Genomic DNA, 19,022 nt, shown 5'->3' on the forward strand with positions numbered 1-19,022 from the left:
CACTTACAACTCTGTGATTCTATAATTTCATCTAGTAGTTCCTATACATTTTTAATATCTTCATAACCACAAGTGTTAAGAAGTTGAATTCCATGGTTCATGTATCGGCAGGCTTTTAAGCATCCCGTTAAGCATCTATTCAGGAACAAATTACATTTTATTTTAAATGTGTCTTTGCAAATTGAGGGAGAGCTTATAATGAACAGGATCAAAGCAGGCATGTACAGAGAATGTAATGTCTTTCTTTGTGAGAAAAGTTCTTCTGAGGCAGGTATTTGTTCTGAAGAATAGGCAGAAGCTGTATGTTGAGTGCAAAGAGGCATGTAACATTGCATGCAGCTTAATCCCAAAGCCAACTTCAGGCTTTCATATAAGAATGCATTAAGGGACTTGGGATGAGGCCAGCTGCCTCTTAGCTGATGGCTTGCATACTTCATAGATCATACTTCATAGTTCTCAAGACATCATCTTCAATGCACACCTTTACACCATGGGGATGGAAGTGCTGATTAGCACCTCTTCTATTGTAGTCCATATGTAGTGAAAGGCAGGCCCCTTTGACTGTAGGTGAGTTACATCTTTACTTGGAAGTTGCTAGGATGTGGAGCACCAAGGGCTAGTTAGCAAAGTTAACCCTGTGCTCACTTGTTCGGAGGTGAAGGTCTGAAGAGGACCGGTTTCCTTATTTCCGGGAGCAAGCGGGAGAATACTGTGATACTTTATTCCAAATATGGCACTTTCTTTTAGACAGCTATGCAACTGGAAAAATATCTACTGACCCCGAGGAATAAAACTCTCCGTAAATGAGACATGCCCCAGGAGAATCTCTTTGGAATGGAGGTTGTTTACATGATCCCAGCTCACCCCCTTTGGCAGACAGAGAAGGTGTGTGAATTCCATGCCTACTGCTTGGCCTCTGGGCAGTTGCATGTTTGTTTTCTGTGCCAAAAAGGGTATCAACTTCTCCAGGGAATCACTGGCAAATTCCCAAAGCGAAAAAAGGAAAAGAAAACTTCCAAGTCACCTCTTTTACTAATTATATCATTAAATGGAAGCACTGCTAGTAGACAAAATCTCTAGAAACTAACCTACTCCCCTCCCCACTTAAAAAAGAAGAAGAAGAACAACAACAAAAACCCCTGCTCATGTCAGTGATACTTCGGATGATCACTGCATCCAGGCTGTTTCCCATAGGATCTGTTAAAGAGTGAGTTGATAGTTGTTTAGCATGCCAATGAGATAGCTTCCTTGTAGGGTCCTGGTCTTCACAGACTATACCTATAATTAATGTAGACACGCCTCTATCCTCGTTATGGCTCGTTATGGAATTCACTGTTGGGAAGAATGTGGTGGCTTTTGGTGTTAACTGAATTTTCAAGGGCTGGTTGGAAGGCTGTGCTGCCAGCAAAATACAACTTCATAAAACTGGCACACATTTCTTGTAGTCCAGATAAATGCAAGGAGCCTGGCAAGAGGGAAAGAGCCCAGGTTCGCCTGGTGCACCAGTTGCGGCCCTATCTGGACCGGGATGCCTTGCGTACAGTCACTCATGCGCTCGTGACCTCTCGTCTGGACTACTGTAATGCTCTCTACATGGGGCTGCCCTTGAAGACCACTCGGAGGCTCCAACTGGTGCAGAATGCAGCCGCGCGAGTTATGCTAGGAGTTTCCCGATACTCCCATGTTACACCTTTGCTCCGCAAGCTGCATTGGCTGCCGGTTGTCCTCCGGGTGAGATTCAAGGTGTTGGTAATGACCTACAAAGCCCTACATGGCATGGGTCCGGATTACCTACGGCAACACCTGTGGCCGGCATCAACTTCCCTCCGTCCAGTGCGCTCCCACAGAGAGGGCCTCCTCAGGGTGCCTCCGATCAAAGAATGTCGATTGGTGGCCCCCAGGGGGAGGGTGTTCTCTGTGGGCGTGCCAGACCTGTGGAACCGCTTGCCGGTCGAGCTCCGGATGGCCCCCGACCTTCACTCCTTCCGGCGCAATCTAAAAACTTATTTATTTGATCAATCTGACCTGGTTTGATGGGTTAGGGTTTTAATATGGCTTTTAATTATTGTTTATATTCGGGCATAATATTTAATTGTTCTTTTAACTTTTGTATTTCGCTTTTATATTTATTGCCCTGTACACCGCCCTGAGTCCTTCGGGAGAAGGGTGGTATAAAAATCGAATAAAACTAAACTAAAAACTAAAACTATGGGTGATTCTGTGTATATCAGATGCGTTGTCTTGTTTGCTGCCACATGCTGCAAGAAAACTGATGGAGGAGAGCGTCAATTTTGGCATGGCTCACTGACCAGTGAAATATGGTCACATTGGAAGAAAACATCAACTGCTTGTTGCCTTTGAGGAAGGCCGTGGAAGCCCACAGCAGCCCAAGACATTTTGCTGCCTGTTGAAAGTCAGTCCTGATACAGTTTTTTGTGCTCTTGAGATAGCAGCACCTTCCTTTATTCCTACCCGCTTTCTTTTTTTTTAATAATAATTTTGTTAAAGATTGCAATTGCAACAGTAGAAACTAATACAAACTGAAAAAATAGAAGGTACAGAGAGGGAGAAAAGAACAAAGAGAAAGAGAAAATAAAAAATAAGAAACAAGAAAAAGGAAATATATAAAGAAGTGACTTTCAACCTGCATCAGAAATACAATCAATTTTAGTAACTCATCACCTCTTAAAATACAACAAAAGTTTTCTTCTTTCCATATCCCACTTTTTATTTATAGGCAAATCCAGAAAATCTAGTCATTTCAGTTCCGTTGTCCATTGGGAGAGTTACTAGAGAAAACAACATATTATTTACTTGATCAAATAAACCAGCTTTATATTCCTTCCTTTTACTTCTGATAATCTTGATCTCTAGTCCAAATAATGTCCTAGAACAGCTGCCCCCAGCCTTTTGGGCACGAGGGATGGGGTCCACATAGAGAGGGTTTTTCCGCCAATCAGAGGGGGTGTGGTTTAGTGTGCTGCCTGCATCCCATGGATGGGCTTCACTTGTTTACACAGCCCAGTTTCTGGCATGCCATGGACCGGTGCCATGGGTTGGGGATCCCTGTCCTAGAAGTTGAGTTCTTTTCCTTATTTGTTTCTCTTCTCAAAAAAATTCAAAACTTTAACAAGCCTCTTTTGTAAAACCAATATACTAGAAAAATTATCCTTACCACTCTCTTGGTTTGTTATCTGTATCTCTCGTTTTAATTTTTAAGACAAGCTGATTTATTTGTATGTTCAATCCAACATCCTTTCCCATGTCATTCTCATAGCCTACTATTCTTAAATCCAGTTTCAAATCAGTCTCAATCTTGTCAGTTAAAACTCGTTCCCCTTCCATAACTTCTTTTAAACAATCTGTCCATACGGGCAAGCACTCTTTCATTTATGGATTCATTGTTTAAAAATATTGTTGACTATTTCCAATATTTGCAGTATTATTCCAATATCCAAAAAGATATTTATCTGGTTTCATTCTATAATTGTAAATTGAATTTGGGTGTTCTTCTTTAATTATAATATTTAGTTCCTCTAATTCTCTATGTATTCAAGTTTTATTTTTAAGACAAAACCTTATTTGAGTCACTGTAGATCAGTAGATGATTGAACATCAGGAAGTTGTGCCCAAAGTGATTGCCCCTCTTAGAGGAAGGCTTCACTTCTCATAGAGGAAAACCTTGTTTCACTGTATTTCCCACATAGCAGTTAATGGTGAAACCTCTTAATACAAGATGGAATGTTTCACATGGTTTTAAAGTAGGAGCATCTTTATACAGCTTCCCTCACTGTGAGGGAAGCAGTGAGGGAAGCTGTGCATATTGGTAACTTATACTGTGTATGCATATTAATAACATATTGCAATTAAAAGATGGAATATAATACTTAAGCCAGGAATAGGCAACTTGGAACTCTCAGATATTTCAGTTACAATACACACAAATCCTGATTGTTGTCCATAGTGACTAGAGCTTATAGGAATTGTAATATAAAATATTTAGCTGGTGCCCAATGTTACCCATTGTTTAGTTCCTACCTTAATTCTGCGCACCCTTATGACTCACCTTCTATGCAAGCTACTATCCCTCAGTACACTCTGACTAAGATTCTGACAGTCCTGAAAGAATCACATATTTTGCCCTTTTTTCATTTACCTGGCATTTATTAACATCTCACAGTGTGGAACATCTGCTTCATCCTGGAAAATGTAACAGAAAGTAAGCTCCATAAGCTCTTTTGGATTCTTTGGTGTGCAAGTAACAGTTTTTATGTCACATAGTTTTTACGTTCCAATCTTGACAAGCAATCAGTGGAAGGTTTTAATACTATAGAAAAAGCTGTGCATTATGAAAGGCATATTAACAGGGCATTGCTTCTCACCGCTTCTTAGCCTCTTGGGTAATTTGCAGATAGACCTTCCAGAAAAATAACAGAATCTGGGTTTTACTATTATTCAACACTAACACTGATTTAATGCCAGAGCTCATGGAATTCCCTAATGGACTTGAAACGGACGAAGCTTGTTTGAGGATAGAAAAGAATATAGTTCAGCATTTTAACAATCATGAAGGGTGTATGCTGTACTATTAGAAAGGCAGAGCATGCAAATTTCAAATAGTATTCCCTTTAGAATATTAAAGAAACATTCTTGGCTTTTGCTGATTTTTCAAAGAAGCCTAAAATAACTACAGAAGGGCCCTATGTTTCAAGAATGGAGTACTAAAGAAGCGGGGGGGGGGGGAGGAGATATAGTTACTATAGTTACTAAGGATATCTGTGCTTTGGTTTTAGTGCATGAAGCTCAAAAGCAGAATAGCTGTGCTATGTCCATGATCCATGCCTTGAGATTTGGAAATTAATTCATGGGTAGGAAGATTTTGTCATTGATTCCTAATAAAGTCACAGGATTTAGTGATGCTTGAATAAGCACTCATAGTGCCACTGGCTGATCTAGCAAGGGGGAATGAATAGTGACAAAATATTACAATCTATGAGTAGGAAAAATGAAATATATTTCTTCATTTTTAAATATTTATATCCCCTGGAGACTGCATTTCTAGATGGCATACAGTAATTAAGAGGCATATTATTTGAAGACAGACAACAGGGATTCCTCCCCGAAATGAATCATATTTATGCACATTTTGTGATACGTGCATGCATATGGGTATAAATACAGTGATTTCTGGAATACTCTTAATTTTATCCATGAGGTTCTAGGACAGGGGTCTTCAAACTCGGCCCTTTTATGACTCATGGACTTCAACTCCCAGAATTCCTCAGCCAGGCATGCTGGCTGAGGAATTCTGGGAGTTGAAGTCCATGAGTCATAAAAGGGCCGAGTTTGAAGACCCCTGTTCTAGGAATAGCTAACCCAAATAAAGCCATTAGCTGGTCTTTGTTATACTGGACAATTTCAAGACCGCAGAAACTGATATACAGTAAACAGCTTCATTGTTGAGTATCTTCTGTGCACAACTGAAGTAAATCTTGGCCATATATAATAATACCTTTGAGTCAGTTTTGACTACAGGTGCCTGCATGGGAAGTTTATGTAATTGCCTAGGTGGCATGTTCAGATGTGCTTTGCCATTGCCTTCTTCCTGGGGCTGAGAGGGTAAGAATGCTGACAGAGCAGAATATTTGTAGTTCAGGGTTGAAATGAGTGTTCTTGATGCTCTCTGAGCTTGGTTGTTTCCTTGCAGAAGTTTCATTACCCAGACTAGGTAATATCATCATGCACCGATGTTATCTAGTTTGGGCAATCAAACCTCTTCAAGAAAACTACCAAGCTCACTGGGTGGGAGTGGCCCATCTGGCTTTCATGCCTAAAACAAGATTAAAACCCGGATTTCCTGCTCTTAGTCTGCATTGTAACTACTTAGACCAGATTGGTTAATGTGGAATTAATTTTCTGAGTTTTCACAATATACTGATAGCAACACAATAGGCTCATATTTTTCTTTTATGTTAGCCTGTCTAGATCGCCATTCTAGCATCTTATTTAGTAAGTCAGCAGTATTGCCACTTAAGAGTTCTAACTGATTTCCTGCTGGTTCAGTTGTATTTGATCTTTTCTCTGAATTAGTTGTAATGTCAGATGTCTGTCTACACAAATTATCCTATTTCAGACCCACATTCAACAGGTACAGCTGCATTAAGTCTACAATGATGACTCATGATTATACAACAACTCCTAAAGCACTGAAGGAGATACCAAGTAACTTAGCTTTGTTTGTTTTAGAAAATTTGAATTCTGTTACCGTGAAGAGAGTTTGGTTAGTGCCTGTATAACTTTTGCTGAGATGGCAATTCTATATTTGGATTGAACTATTTTATATTGTAGACCAGGGATGCCAAACTGCTGGCCTGCAGGCCGGATACATCATTCCAAAACTGCACCCACCCCATTGCTGGCAATGGAAAAAAAAAGTCATGATACATTGCGAGACGTCACGTGACATTGCGGGTTTGACACCCCTGTTGTAGACTAAGGCAGATGAGTGAATTTTCTTTACAGCACTCTCTGTAATTTATGCAAGGAACTAGATGCTTGGGGGGAATGTGTTCTGGTGTAGCCCTCTCACATGCTAAGATTAAAAGTGAAAAATTTGCATAAAGAAGTCTGAAATGGCATAGCCTAAAGTATCTTCATGATCATATTATGCAAATTTTAGCTTTGAGAAAGTTGTTAATTTATGAAAAAAAATACTAGTAACTGGGTGCTATTAGAATATGTAACATCTCATATCCCCTCTTCCTGCCTCATTTCTTAATAGCCAATGACTGTCTTTTTACAGTAATTTCACATGACACACTAAACTAAAAATATTGGCTAACAAGTATAATTAGCAACCATACTTTAGCCCTTTCCCACCTGACACACAAGGTGCTTTAAACAAAAATTTATGGCTTATGTGTCATCTAGACCTTGAGTATAAGATGCCCCCAGACAAAATGGACAGCACATAAATAAGTCTCTTATTGGACACTCAAGGAGACTAGTACTATAGCTTTGAAGCCCCAGGTTCAGGCAATCCATTTACAGTAGGAAGAGAGGCTGGCTGGGAAATTCTGGGAGTTAAGGTCCGCACATCGGAAAGTTGCCAAGGTTGATACACACTGCCTTAGATTATCCAGAAGCACAGAGGAGCAGAGAAGCAACTCTTCCTTTCATCCTTAACTCGTAACATTTTCATATAACGTAAGGCCCAATGCTGCCCTTGCCTCATCTTTTTTTCACTTCCCTGCCTTAGTTGTAAAAGTTTCATAATGTGATGCACATATTTAAGTACCTGCTCCCAAATGTTATGATAAACTGTCCGCAGAGGAATGTTTGTCCTAATTGGTTGCTTGGAATTAGTTACAGTCCACAAATTAGCAACTGACAGCTTCTATATTTGAGGGAACTATTGCAAGCATGATTTCATTGATTGATTGATACTAGCCATCCAATTTATAAAATGTGGGGGTTGGGCAGAGATATTTCATCCCAAGGTCTCTTCCCTCTGAAATGAGTCTCTGCCTGAAGAACTGGGATACCAAATTTCTTTCCATGTTTCCTTGAGAAGGCAACTTGAAAAGGGCAAGCTAATGTGTGTAGAATGAATGAAATGCAAACTGGATTTAATATATTTGTCTGTAAATGCTACAAGATTTGTGTTTCGCTGTAAGAACTCATATGGCTACCCTTCCAGAAACTAGATAAATGTCAAATCTTATACTTTTTTTTAAAAGGAAAGCTATTTCCTGGAGAAAGTAAAATGTGGCTAGAAATAGAATAAAATGAATTGCTTATTATTTCCAGTGAAATGGCATACACCTGTCTATTGTTAACTGTTCATTCTTTCTGTCTCTTTAGGAAGTAAAACTCGGGAAGGTGTGGTGCATGGTGTGACCTCAGGTAATGTTTATTGCTGTTTCTCTTCTCCCCCAACTTTAATCCTGAATGGATAGTTGTATTAAAACATTGACAAGTCAATAAAATAGTGATATTGTTAAAATCTCTCTCATAACTAAAGCTGGACAAAGTGTTCTAACTACTTGTCACCTGTTGGCAAAACTGCCTAAAAGGACTGGCTAAGATACAGTGAGTGTGCAACTTGACTCAGCTTGACAGACACACCAGGCTTTATATCTCATATCAAAGGATACATTTTAAAATTGGGCTGAATTAGGACACATCTTTGAGGGGAAGATTCAGGAATTTTAAGAGATGGAATGGCTGCTTTAAATTACAGCAAATCTTCAGGCAGTCATTTTATAGCACACGTTTATAATTCCAAAAATGCAAAACAACAACCCAACAATCAGATCCAACACAAAACTACCCTTTCCCCCCCACCCCAAAGTTTCACTCACTTGGGGCAAGGTTTTCACTTGAGACATATTGCATTCCTGCTAACAGTCCAAGTGGACTTGAACTGGAGAGCAAAATAAGTGGCTTGCTTAAAACGAGACAGTGCACACTGAAGCAGTGTAGAGTCCAGAAAAGACATATGTGCTGCAGGAAGAAGATAGACTTAATAGCGATAGCTTTTCTTCCATGGCCTTATAGGCTGTATCATTGTATTGTAGTTGTACATCTTCACAGTACTGCCAAATTATATTCCAAGTCAACATCTTTTTTCTTTAGCCAAGCTGTGAAAGGCCACACATTGTGCATCCAGTATAATGAACTGATTGTATGGTCTCATAAGGCTTAGAACTTTTTCTTTCTGTCTTCTGATTTTCATAGTTGCTGAGAAGACAAAGGAGCAGGCATCACAGCTGGGTGGAGCTGTCTTCTCAGGAGCTGGCAATATTGCAGCTGCCACAGGACTGGTCAAGAAAGAAGAATTTCCCACTGATGTGAAGGTAGGCCTCCTGTACCCTTCAGGTGGCTATAAGAGCTGTTAAGAATCATTCTAGAGGCGGAAGAATTTCAAAATTACCATAGAAAGGAAGGATAGCTGAGCCCTAATAGATCTGAGTGGCATTTAATATTGATGTAAGATCTGTTACTTTAAATTCCCCAAAAACTGAAGTTTGGCTCTGTTATGAATTTAGGCTGCATTCTTATTTTGGGATGAGGACCTATTAGGATGACCAGGGGTCGGGGGGAAATGCAACAACATTCCAATAATTTTGCATGATAGGATACCTTATTGCTTTGGATGAGGATTATACCTATACCCATGGTGTGCAGGAACGAGAATGCATGTATACAAGGAAGTGTTTTTGCATATATGGGTTATGCAGTAATATATTAACACAGTATGTCTGCAAATCTCTATCCTATCAATTGTACATACTGTAAAAGGTGGTGATATTCGTTTATGTCAGCCTGACAGATGGGGTTTTTTTTATGCTTCATTTTTATAACTTGTTTGATGAATGTATACATTTGAGCTGGCATGCGGCCAGAAGCCCAACTTTGTGCATCTTGAGGCTGAGAAAACCAAACAGTATTACAGAAATTGTCTGGCTGCTGCAGGACTGCCAATCTGAGGGGGAAAAAACTCTCAAATCTTGCAGCTGAGCTGCCAGTGAACCATTTGCTTCCAGCTTAGCTTAAAATAGCAACAGCTGAAGATGAAAATGAGGCCAGTGCATTCAGGCAGGAAGAGGCACTCTGCTCTACTCAGCAAGGGGGGGGGGAAGGAGCCTGTGAAGTGTGATGTCGGACTGCCAATCACAGGGCTCTTCCCAACAGCCATGTTGATGCTTTCCTTCCATCCTTGAGATGGGAAGAAACAATGTCATTTAAAAAAATGTGGGCCCAGAGGCCTACCTGTTACCACAACTCTGGAATGTTACTGCTGCTTTCACAGGAAGCAGTAAGGTTACTTTCAGGAGAGCAATTGCTTAGCAGTGAGAGATAGAGAAGCTGGCAGGCAAAGGAGGATGGAGTGGAGTGGGCAAGAGAGGCTGAAATCAGTATGAGGGAAGGGCAGCAGCTGTTGTTAAGCTACCTCGCTGAGCAGACAGTGGCAAAGTGGTGGCTGTAGCTTTCCAGATCACCTACGAACACTTGAGGTGACACAGAAATGAATGCAGCATTTATGAATTTGTAAACAAACAAAAAATGTGCCATTCAAAAAAAAAAAAACCAGGGATTAAGACTAAAATAATTGTTTCTCCTATAACTGATACTTTACCTACGTAAAGAGCTTACAAACGGGAGTACAGACTTCAGAGAACTGCGCTGGGTCATTCACAAGACCAGTATTCTCTTGATCCAAATTGCACATGTACCCAAGAGCCATCTCGGTGGCTGCTACAGTATAAGAAAAACGGCCCTGGAGGCCTGGAACACAGCAGCTGGATAGAGAAGATGGCCCTGGAACCAGAGCTCTGCTGGTTTCTGATGAATTTCTTCTGTGCAGCTGGAATCTCTGCATGGAACAGCTTGGTTCTCCGAGAGAGAGTGGAAAACTTGTCCTCATAACAAATCGATGGGCATATATAGATGAACCCACAGAAGTGATGCTTGAGAAGGGGGGAAAAACCCTCTGGCCCATATGCCAAGCATGATTTTGTGTACTTTGGTCATGTGCTTTCTCACTGCCATTTCGCTAAATAATCCTAAACATCTTAGCCATTTATCACAGAGAGCATTTGAGTCCCCCGATCATTGTGCTTAACCTCTTCGGTGCTTTTTAAGCTTTCTCTCTGCACTTTAAAAGTGCAACTGGAACTGTATACGATAATCAATATGCGGTTGAGCCATACAAGTTTATTAAAATGTTGAAACTTATTTTCAGTTCATTTCCCACTGATCCCTATAATGGAATTTACCTTTTTCACATCTTCTGCGTATCTTCCTTGAACTGGGGCCCATACTGTTTTTTTCTCTTTAGTTCACATAGGTTATGTGAAATTTGCATAGGGGTGGGTGGCTTGTCCAATGTACAAAACTTTATATTTAACAGTATTTACCACTTGGTTAACCACTCGTGTAGTTTTAAAAGATGCTTCAGGAACTGTTCACAGTCATGTTTGGTTTTTATCCACCTTATCTTCAAATTTAGTGAGATCCCTGCTCTACTACTAAATAAAGATAATTTAAGAAGAAGCTAAATCAGCATTGATCTTAATACAAATCCTTGAAGGACTCCAGTTGAGAAAATTACACCCTTTGATGAGGAACTATAGTGTTGGCAGGGTTACTTCCATGTACCTGCTGGCACTTTAAACAAAAGTCTAAAATACCGATGAAGCGGGATTTACCTTTGTAGAATCCATGCTAATTTTTTTCAGTAGGGCTTAGTTGTTTTTTCTTTTATTATCCTATCTGCCCGTTGTTCAGAAAATTAATAAAGCTTAATTGCATAATGAAGATATAAGTTCTGTATCTTTTTTTAGCAAAAACAAATGCAAAGCATTCATTCATTCCAGATTCATGCAATCTTATATCTTCCTTGAACATCCCAGTGAAAAGAAGGATGTGACTGGCTAACATTGCCAATTCATAAGATAAGTGGAATACCTGCTGATTACTATTAACTCTGCTCTAAATGATCTTCCGTCATACAATAACATATAGGACTACAGAGTACATCATTCTATCAAACAATGGCAGGGTTTGCATAACATGTTAAGCTATGTGATTGGCTAGTTTGAGAATTAGATACTATAAATCCAGCCAGGGTTGTTAACATATAATTCATGTAGGAATCTAAACATTTCCAGTAAACCATTGTTAACATGTTTGGCATGTCCTGCAAACACAGCCATTACTTTCTCCGGTGTCATTATACCTCGTTACCTAGTCTTTTAGTTGCTAAGTATTTTTCAAATATTCCTGTAAAATATATGTTGTCTATGAAATTTTGTGAGAGTATAGTTTATGGAAAAAGAGGCAGTCCAGGAGTGGGAACTGTGAGAAGCAAGACTTTCAGAAAGACTGATTATAACTTTGCTTGGGCATTTACTCTTACAGTTTTAAAGATTGTTTTTGCCCCAATCTAGCAATTAGATACCTTTCTGAAATCCATGTGATGCTTGTTCCTTTGTTTGTTTGAGAAGCTTATTTTTTGTTTTTTTTTGTGGAAACCTTCAGAGGACATATTGGAAGTGCTCTGGCAGAAGTAAGTAATATTGGCTCTCATTTTTCATTTGTAGCCTGAGGAGGTTGGTCAGGAAGCAGTGGAGGAGCCCCTGATAGAACCACTGTTAGAACCTGACAGTGAGAATTATGAAGAGCCACCGCAGGTGAGTGGAGCAGAATTAGAGCAACCTGATCGCCAAGTAGGAATAAGGAATTCTAGGGAACAAAGAGGTTTAGCCTTCTATCTCCCCACCCAGGGATGCGGGTGTATATGCTAAGAGTACATCTTCCAAGTAAAACATGAAGGTCATCCTAGCTGTCAAGCTAAAGCAAGCAGGCACCTATATCAGGCAAAAGCAATATAGGAAGTCACTGGAGGCAGTAACAACAATCATTTCATAAAGTGTAGGAGAAGGCAATGGTAAACCCCTCCTGTTTCACCAAGAAAATCGCATGTCTTGACAAGATAAAATGACTGATGATACACCAGGCTAATTAGATTTACTCAAGTCACTACTGAAGAAGGGCTGAAGCTCTTTTGGAGTACTAAACAATATTTATGATGTGGATTAAATGTTTCCAGGCTTTTAATTGCTGATACTGTTATAAAAGGGGGAAAAATCCTAAGTTACAAACACAGAATTACAGTAGGAACATGGCATATACGAAACATAAATGTGGAAAAGCTGAACAGTTAAAAGGTGAAATTAATGAACAGTGACATCTTAACACAAAACTGAAACAGACTGGAATTGGGAACATTTAGTCAGTACATCATGATTACTATTCGGGACATGTAAAATAAAAAAAAAACAGCATTGCTTTCATAATTAGGAAGGATATAGCAGAGACAGTACTGGGGTATAATGAGCAAATGAACAAAGAATACAAAGTAGACTTCATGAACAACTCTTTAACATGATGATTATCCAGGTTTATGTTCCAACTACTGATGCAGAAAAAGAGGAGACTGGTGAGTTTTATGGTCACGCTGAATCTGAAATCAATAGAACATGTAAACAAGATGTGCTGCCTTTGACTGGAGACTGAAATGCCAACATTTGAATCAGTGAGGAAAACGTTGCCAGATTTGGAAAGCAGAAATGAAGGAGAATGATTTACCAGTTTCTGCCAATCCAATGATGTCTTTAATGATAATGCATTGTTTAAACCAAATTGACACCTCTATACGTGGAACAGATCACAAACTGCTCACGTGCAAATTCCACAGGAAAGAACAAAGCCAACCAGCTTCCACAGTATGATTTTGAGCTCATCATTTGCAAGAATATTAGGAATTGCTATAAAGTCCTAAAGCTAATCGAACCCCTCCCCAGAGAAAATGTGGGCTGAAGTCAAATAAATTAAGGATGAAAAGAGACTGTCAGACTTAACAACTTCTTCATCCCCAGTTTCTTTCCCTGTGATAAAAAGGTTTTTGACTCCTGAGCAATTAATCTGTCTTGAATTTGCTTCTCTTGTTTAGTTAAACTTGTATTGATCTGTGGTTTTAGAATAGCATTTTTTGTATAAAAATCTCATAAGGTATCAGGAGTCATTTTTCTTCTTTGTGCAAATATGGAATTTATCCCAAAAATGTGTTAATACTTGGGAAATCCCTGTATCAAAGCTTTAAGGTGTCTTTCAGGATCTCCTTTTTTGAAATCTTCTGAGATGCCTCTGAATTTTAATTGCTGAAATTCCAATATATCTTTTCTATTTCTTGGCACTTGTGCTCTTAAGACTTCCAACTGTGAGATTTTATTGCTTTCCTTTCAAGTCTTTACCGGTAATTTGTGTAACTTGAACATTCTTTGCAATATTCCTAATCTCGGTTTTTAAGTCTATTCTCAAATCCTCAATTTGTATTTTCAATCAGTTTCCATATCCTCCATTTTATTCATCCCTGTTTGTGGTATTTAAAGTTTTCATTCAAGTCCTGGTATTTTGATAATGAGATGGGCAGGATATAAATATTTGAATTTCTAGCTGCTTAAACATTTGATGGAGCATGTCTGAATCCAATTCTTTTCACTGCCCTTCTTCTTTTTCCTTGTCCCCTCTTTCTTTCTTTGTATGTTATAAAAATATCTACCATACACAATATTTGCTTATTAGATCTCTATATCCAACCACTATTGTTTCCAGGTTTAATTAGTGAATCAGTTGGTGGGATGGGATGGGATAGGATGATAAGTTCTTGCTCTTATTTTTTTATACAATTTTTGTTTGGCCAACTTCCAATAAACATTCTGTTGTAAAAGTTTTAGAGTACTTCTATCTCATCCCTTTGCCAGTAGTCAGTCTTTCTATATTTTATACAGGAAAATAGGAGAAATAGGTGAAATGAGACACTGCTTTGATATACGAATGCTCAAAGGCAGCTTACATCTAGTCTGTTGTTTAACTGTCATTGTTCTCCATCAGTCACAGGCATTCACAGAAGTAGATCTAATGCTACATGAGCTGAGTGGAATCTGTTTCTCCAGTATTTTCAGCTCTGGAGCACATCTTAGTTAAAGAAGGGTTTGTCCAGCATAATACTGCTGTTGTGCTGCAATCAATTCTTCTTTCCTCTTCTCCTTTTGTTCCAGCATTGGAACTGTTGTGAAAAGTAGTCAAAATCATTGTATTTGTAAAATTTCATGAAGAGAAGTAGTTGCCATTATAAAATTCAATAGAGGGGAATGGAGATTATTTAAATCTTTCTGCCAAAGAAAAGAGAGGGGGAAAAGTGGGTGTGTGCATGGGAGTTCACAATGTTGGAAGTTGGCATTGAAAAATTGTACTTGTATGGGTACTAGATAATAAAAAAATATGGGCTGGGAGAGACCAGAAACCCCCGGGCTATGCTTTCTTAGCTTAACCTGTGGCTTAAGACATCTAAGGAATAATAAAAACACCACAGACTTCAAAGTAGGGAGAAGACTCCTGTCAGGAAGCCACCAATTCTTATACTGCAACATTAAACCAAAATTAACTGCAACCAAAATGGGGGGAAAAACAGTATTAATCATTAAATCTAAATGGGATTCTTTTAGTAAAAGGACAATTTCCAATAAGCTCCAAACATATAAAGCTGATATTGTTGGTTTACAAGAAACACATAAAACAAGACCACACTGTGTTAAAACAGAAAAAGTTATATCAAGAATATACAGCATCTGGGGAAAAAAAACCAGAATAGTAATTTATCTTAAATCATCTTCTTAAGAATTATTAGAAAAACAAAATAGGATAAAAATGGGCAAATTTTAATCTTGAAACTGAAAAAAGACAAAAAAATTAATTCAGAAAACGTGTGTATGAAAACAAGGTTTATATCCTAATAGAAACTGCGGAGGGTATAATAATCACCGTTAGAAACATGAAGAGTGCTACATTCTAATTTAGTCAAATCACCTAAGAGGAAAAATGAAAGAAGGAAAGCTCCAAGAAAAGTCTTCTGGTATTTAGATAATTTTAATATGTGAGAAACTTCACTCTTACAGATCAATTTCTTTATTGAATATGGATTATAAGATATTGACTGAATGCATCTGTGAAATGATATACATAGATCAGAAAGGTTATATTTCAAAGAGGAAGATGATGAATAAATTTATTATAAACACACTAGGATATATCAACCAAGATTAAAAAAAACTCAGCAATAATATTTTCTGAAGTAGACAAAGCCTTCAACACTGGGAATGAGGGTTTTGGGTTTTTTTATGTTTTAGATCACAGGTTTCGAACTTGCCACGTCATGTGGCGTGTTGCAATGTATCACAACTTTTTTTGCATTGCCGGAGGTGAGGTGGGCACAGCCTCTGCATGATGCAACAGGCCTGCGGGCTGGCAGTTCGACACCCCTGTTTTAGGTTAAATGAACCCCAGTGAAAAATTCAAAATTTGGTGGAGAGCATATATCAACAACAAACTCTGAAGATTGTGGCAATTGCAATACTCTCTGCAAGCTTCTCAATATGTAAAGATGCATGGCAATGAGGTCCACTTTCCCTTTTACTATTTGTAAATTGTTTGGAAGTCCTAGTAAACATCATCTAAAAAGATAAAACAAATAATCAGAACCTAAATTCAAGGAGAAGAATACAAGATGAAATGCTATGCAGATGACATAGTATTAACAATTATACAACCACAAAATCCATACAACAGTGATGCAAGTATTTAAAGAACTTGGCTGTTTCTCTAGATATGAAATTAATGAAAAGAAAATTAAGATAAGGCATTTAACCTCTAATGAAGAAGACTGTCAAATAATAGACTGGCTATGAAATAACAAAAGACTTAGTAAAATACCTAGGATTCTACTTGACAGGATGTAATAAGATATTTCAAAACAATTATAACAAATTATGGAAAGAAATAAAATAAAACATGGAAAGTTGGAAATATCTAAAACTTTTCTGGTTAGGCCTCACTGCAACAACAAAAATATACTACCCGGGATTTTTTTTTTACTTCAAATAGCACTGGTTGCAATTTCAGAAAGAAATCTGCCAGGCTAAAAAATAACAACTAATTTATATGAATCTGAAAAGATGTATTCATATGACAGTGTTTGTTAAAAATGTAGGCTCTCTAAAAACAAGTTTAAGTCCGGCATCGCTGACAAATAGTTTTCATCCCAAGGGCAATTATAGCAAAACCGATTTAATTACATATGCTAACATGACATATTGGACTAGAAAACAGATTAAAGACACAAGAAGTGTTCAAAGAAGAAAGATATTTACCATGATTAATATACCTGCTAATAACTGGAAAAGTAAAAAAGTGATATCAAAAAAGGATGGACCCTGAAAAAGATGACAGAATTTGAAATACAAGTTTGAAAAGCCACCTGATGATTTTTACCTTCATTCTTGAATATTAAAAAAAAAATAACTATATGCTTGAGAACTTAAAAAAATTGGAAATAAACACAAAAAGCTAAATAAAACTCTGAGCCAAGAAAGTTATAAACAAATTAAGGTACCAGACAAATCTGCAATATTATATTTTACTATAAGACTTTGGAAATAATTATATAAATAATTGTGTGAAAAATTGTTTTGTCTTTCCTAAGTTGTAACAGAAATTTGAGATTTTGCAATTTCACAAATTGGGACACTAGAAGGAACTAAAGTTTCCAGGCAGAAAAGGAAAAGAGAAAAAAGTGAATGTTTGCCTTTTATCTTTGGTTAGTAGTGGAATTTACAAAATGACACAAAACTGTATGACATTTGAAATAGTCCAGATTTTTCAAGAGTGGGGTCAGAAATTAGCACCTATAATATATCAGCAACGATGTCACCTTCTACGGACAGACCATATCCCTAAGAAGTTAATAAAGGAATAGCACATGTGAAAGAGAAGCCTCCAAAGAGGTTTACAGGATAACGAGGAGAAATAAATTTTGCTTGATGTAGGAATATTAGAACTAGAAGTACTGAAAAACAAAAAAGAAAAAAGCATGGATTATAAAACAGAAAAGACAACTGAAGTAGAAACACAAATGACAAGCAAGAGAATGACCTGACCTTTTACTGGATATACAAAACAGAATGGTTACTGCATTGAAAAGTAAAGTGTAAATACAAATGATTAAACAAAAAAGAATGATCTGGATAATGCCTTTTTATTGGATTTACAAAAGAGGTTTACTAACACTCAAAGAAACCTTTTGGATGAGAAAAGGAAAAATTGAAAAGAGATATATCCTCTAACATCTGAATGAATTAAAGGTCAAGATTGCTAGAAGTAAAAGGAAGGAATAATGTAAGTTGGCTTGTTCGACCAAGGTTAATTAAAATAAGGCATATGTTTATAAAGCTCTGCTAACTTTTTAGGGATGTTTTGCTAACACCAGGACTAAAAAGTTGATAATTTATGGATTAGCATATAGATAAGGATGGATTTTTGGGGGAAAAAGATATTTCTAACCTTATGGGGTGGTTATTAAATTTGCTTATACTTGTGGTGGAGATTAGAGAAAATAACTTCTTTAAATATAATTTTATCATTTTGTCCTGCATTTTCCTTTTCTTTCTCTTGAATCTTTTCTTCTTTCTTTTTCTCTCTTAGTTTTGTATTGGTTTATTCTATTGTAATTTTGTAAGTAGGCAGTTCTGTTGAGTAAACCATTATAATTGATAGGATAGGGACTGCAAGTAAAAAGGAGAAGAGTGGATTTGTAGGGCAAGCTTTTCTGTTATCTGATCTAGAGCTGGGTTATTTTGCCTCATGTCCTTCTATTATCTAATACAATTAATGTTTTCAATTTCTTTCCAGGAGGAATATCAGGAATATGAGCCAGAAGCATAATGGCCACAGCTGTTCCCGACACTTCCACCAGCAGCACAATAACAATAATTTCTTCTACCCTATCCACATCCATCTCTCCAAAGGAAGGCCTTGATGCAGATGGTAATGGAGAGAACCCCCATACCCCATCCTGTCATGAGTTCTTCCTCCAATTCTGCTCCAAGAGACCTCATCAGGATCAGTGTTTTATGTATTGTGGTCTTTAGCGTTAAAGAGAAAGAATACTGAAGACAAACCCTGACCGCAGTGGTTTGTGTACGTGTGTACATTTCAAAGCCCAGCCTTACTGCCTGACTCCCTCCCAGTGAAGTAAGGCCAGGCTTCATGTGTCTGTAAGCAGCATGTTGTATCTTCTCTGTTTTTAAACAGAGCATTCCATGTCCTTGACTGGGTCCTTGCACTGGGCCCACTGTACATTTGCTTGCACGTGAATCATGCCAACTCCGTTCCGTTATCATTGGAACTTTTTTTAAAAAAAATATCTCTGTCCTGGTCATGTAAAAGAGACTTCCTGATTTTAACGGTGCAAAAGTTGTGTCTATGTACCCTAAACAAAAGGAGCATCTTTCCTTTCCTGCCCCCAGCGCTCTGTATATTTTGACTGTGGCATGGACATATACATCCCACTGTCGCTGTGTGTGCAATCCTGGGTTGCTGCCATTGATGCAGCTACCCAT

General features: G+C 38.0%; 1 protein-coding gene across 3 annotated transcripts in view; it reads left to right on the forward strand.

Annotated features, from left to right (window-relative positions):
- Positions 1–18,395, forward strand: part of SNCB (synuclein beta) — a gene marked incomplete at both ends in the record, with an annotated part of 29,346 nt that extends 10,951 nt beyond the window's left edge. Inside the window, 4 exons of one of the 3 annotated variants that reach the window (XM_083354115.1) lie at positions 7,864–7,905; positions 8,740–8,858; positions 12,108–12,197; positions 18,313–18,395. In XM_083354115.1, the coding sequence (XP_083210241.1) occupies positions 7,864–7,905; positions 8,740–8,858; positions 12,108–12,197; positions 18,313–18,345 (284 nt within the window). The remainder of the gene's footprint in view (positions 1–7,863; positions 7,906–8,739; positions 8,859–12,107; positions 12,198–18,312) is intronic. The other 2 variants (XM_083354113.1, XM_083354114.1) reach the window with 2 other exon arrangements.
- Positions 18,396–19,022: the final 627 nt, after the last annotated feature.

Source organism: Vipera ursinii (genome assembly GCF_947247035.1).
Source record: "Vipera ursinii genome assembly, chromosome: 2".
In the NCBI taxonomy this organism is placed as follows: Eukaryota; Metazoa; Chordata; class Lepidosauria; order Squamata; family Viperidae; genus Vipera; species Vipera ursinii.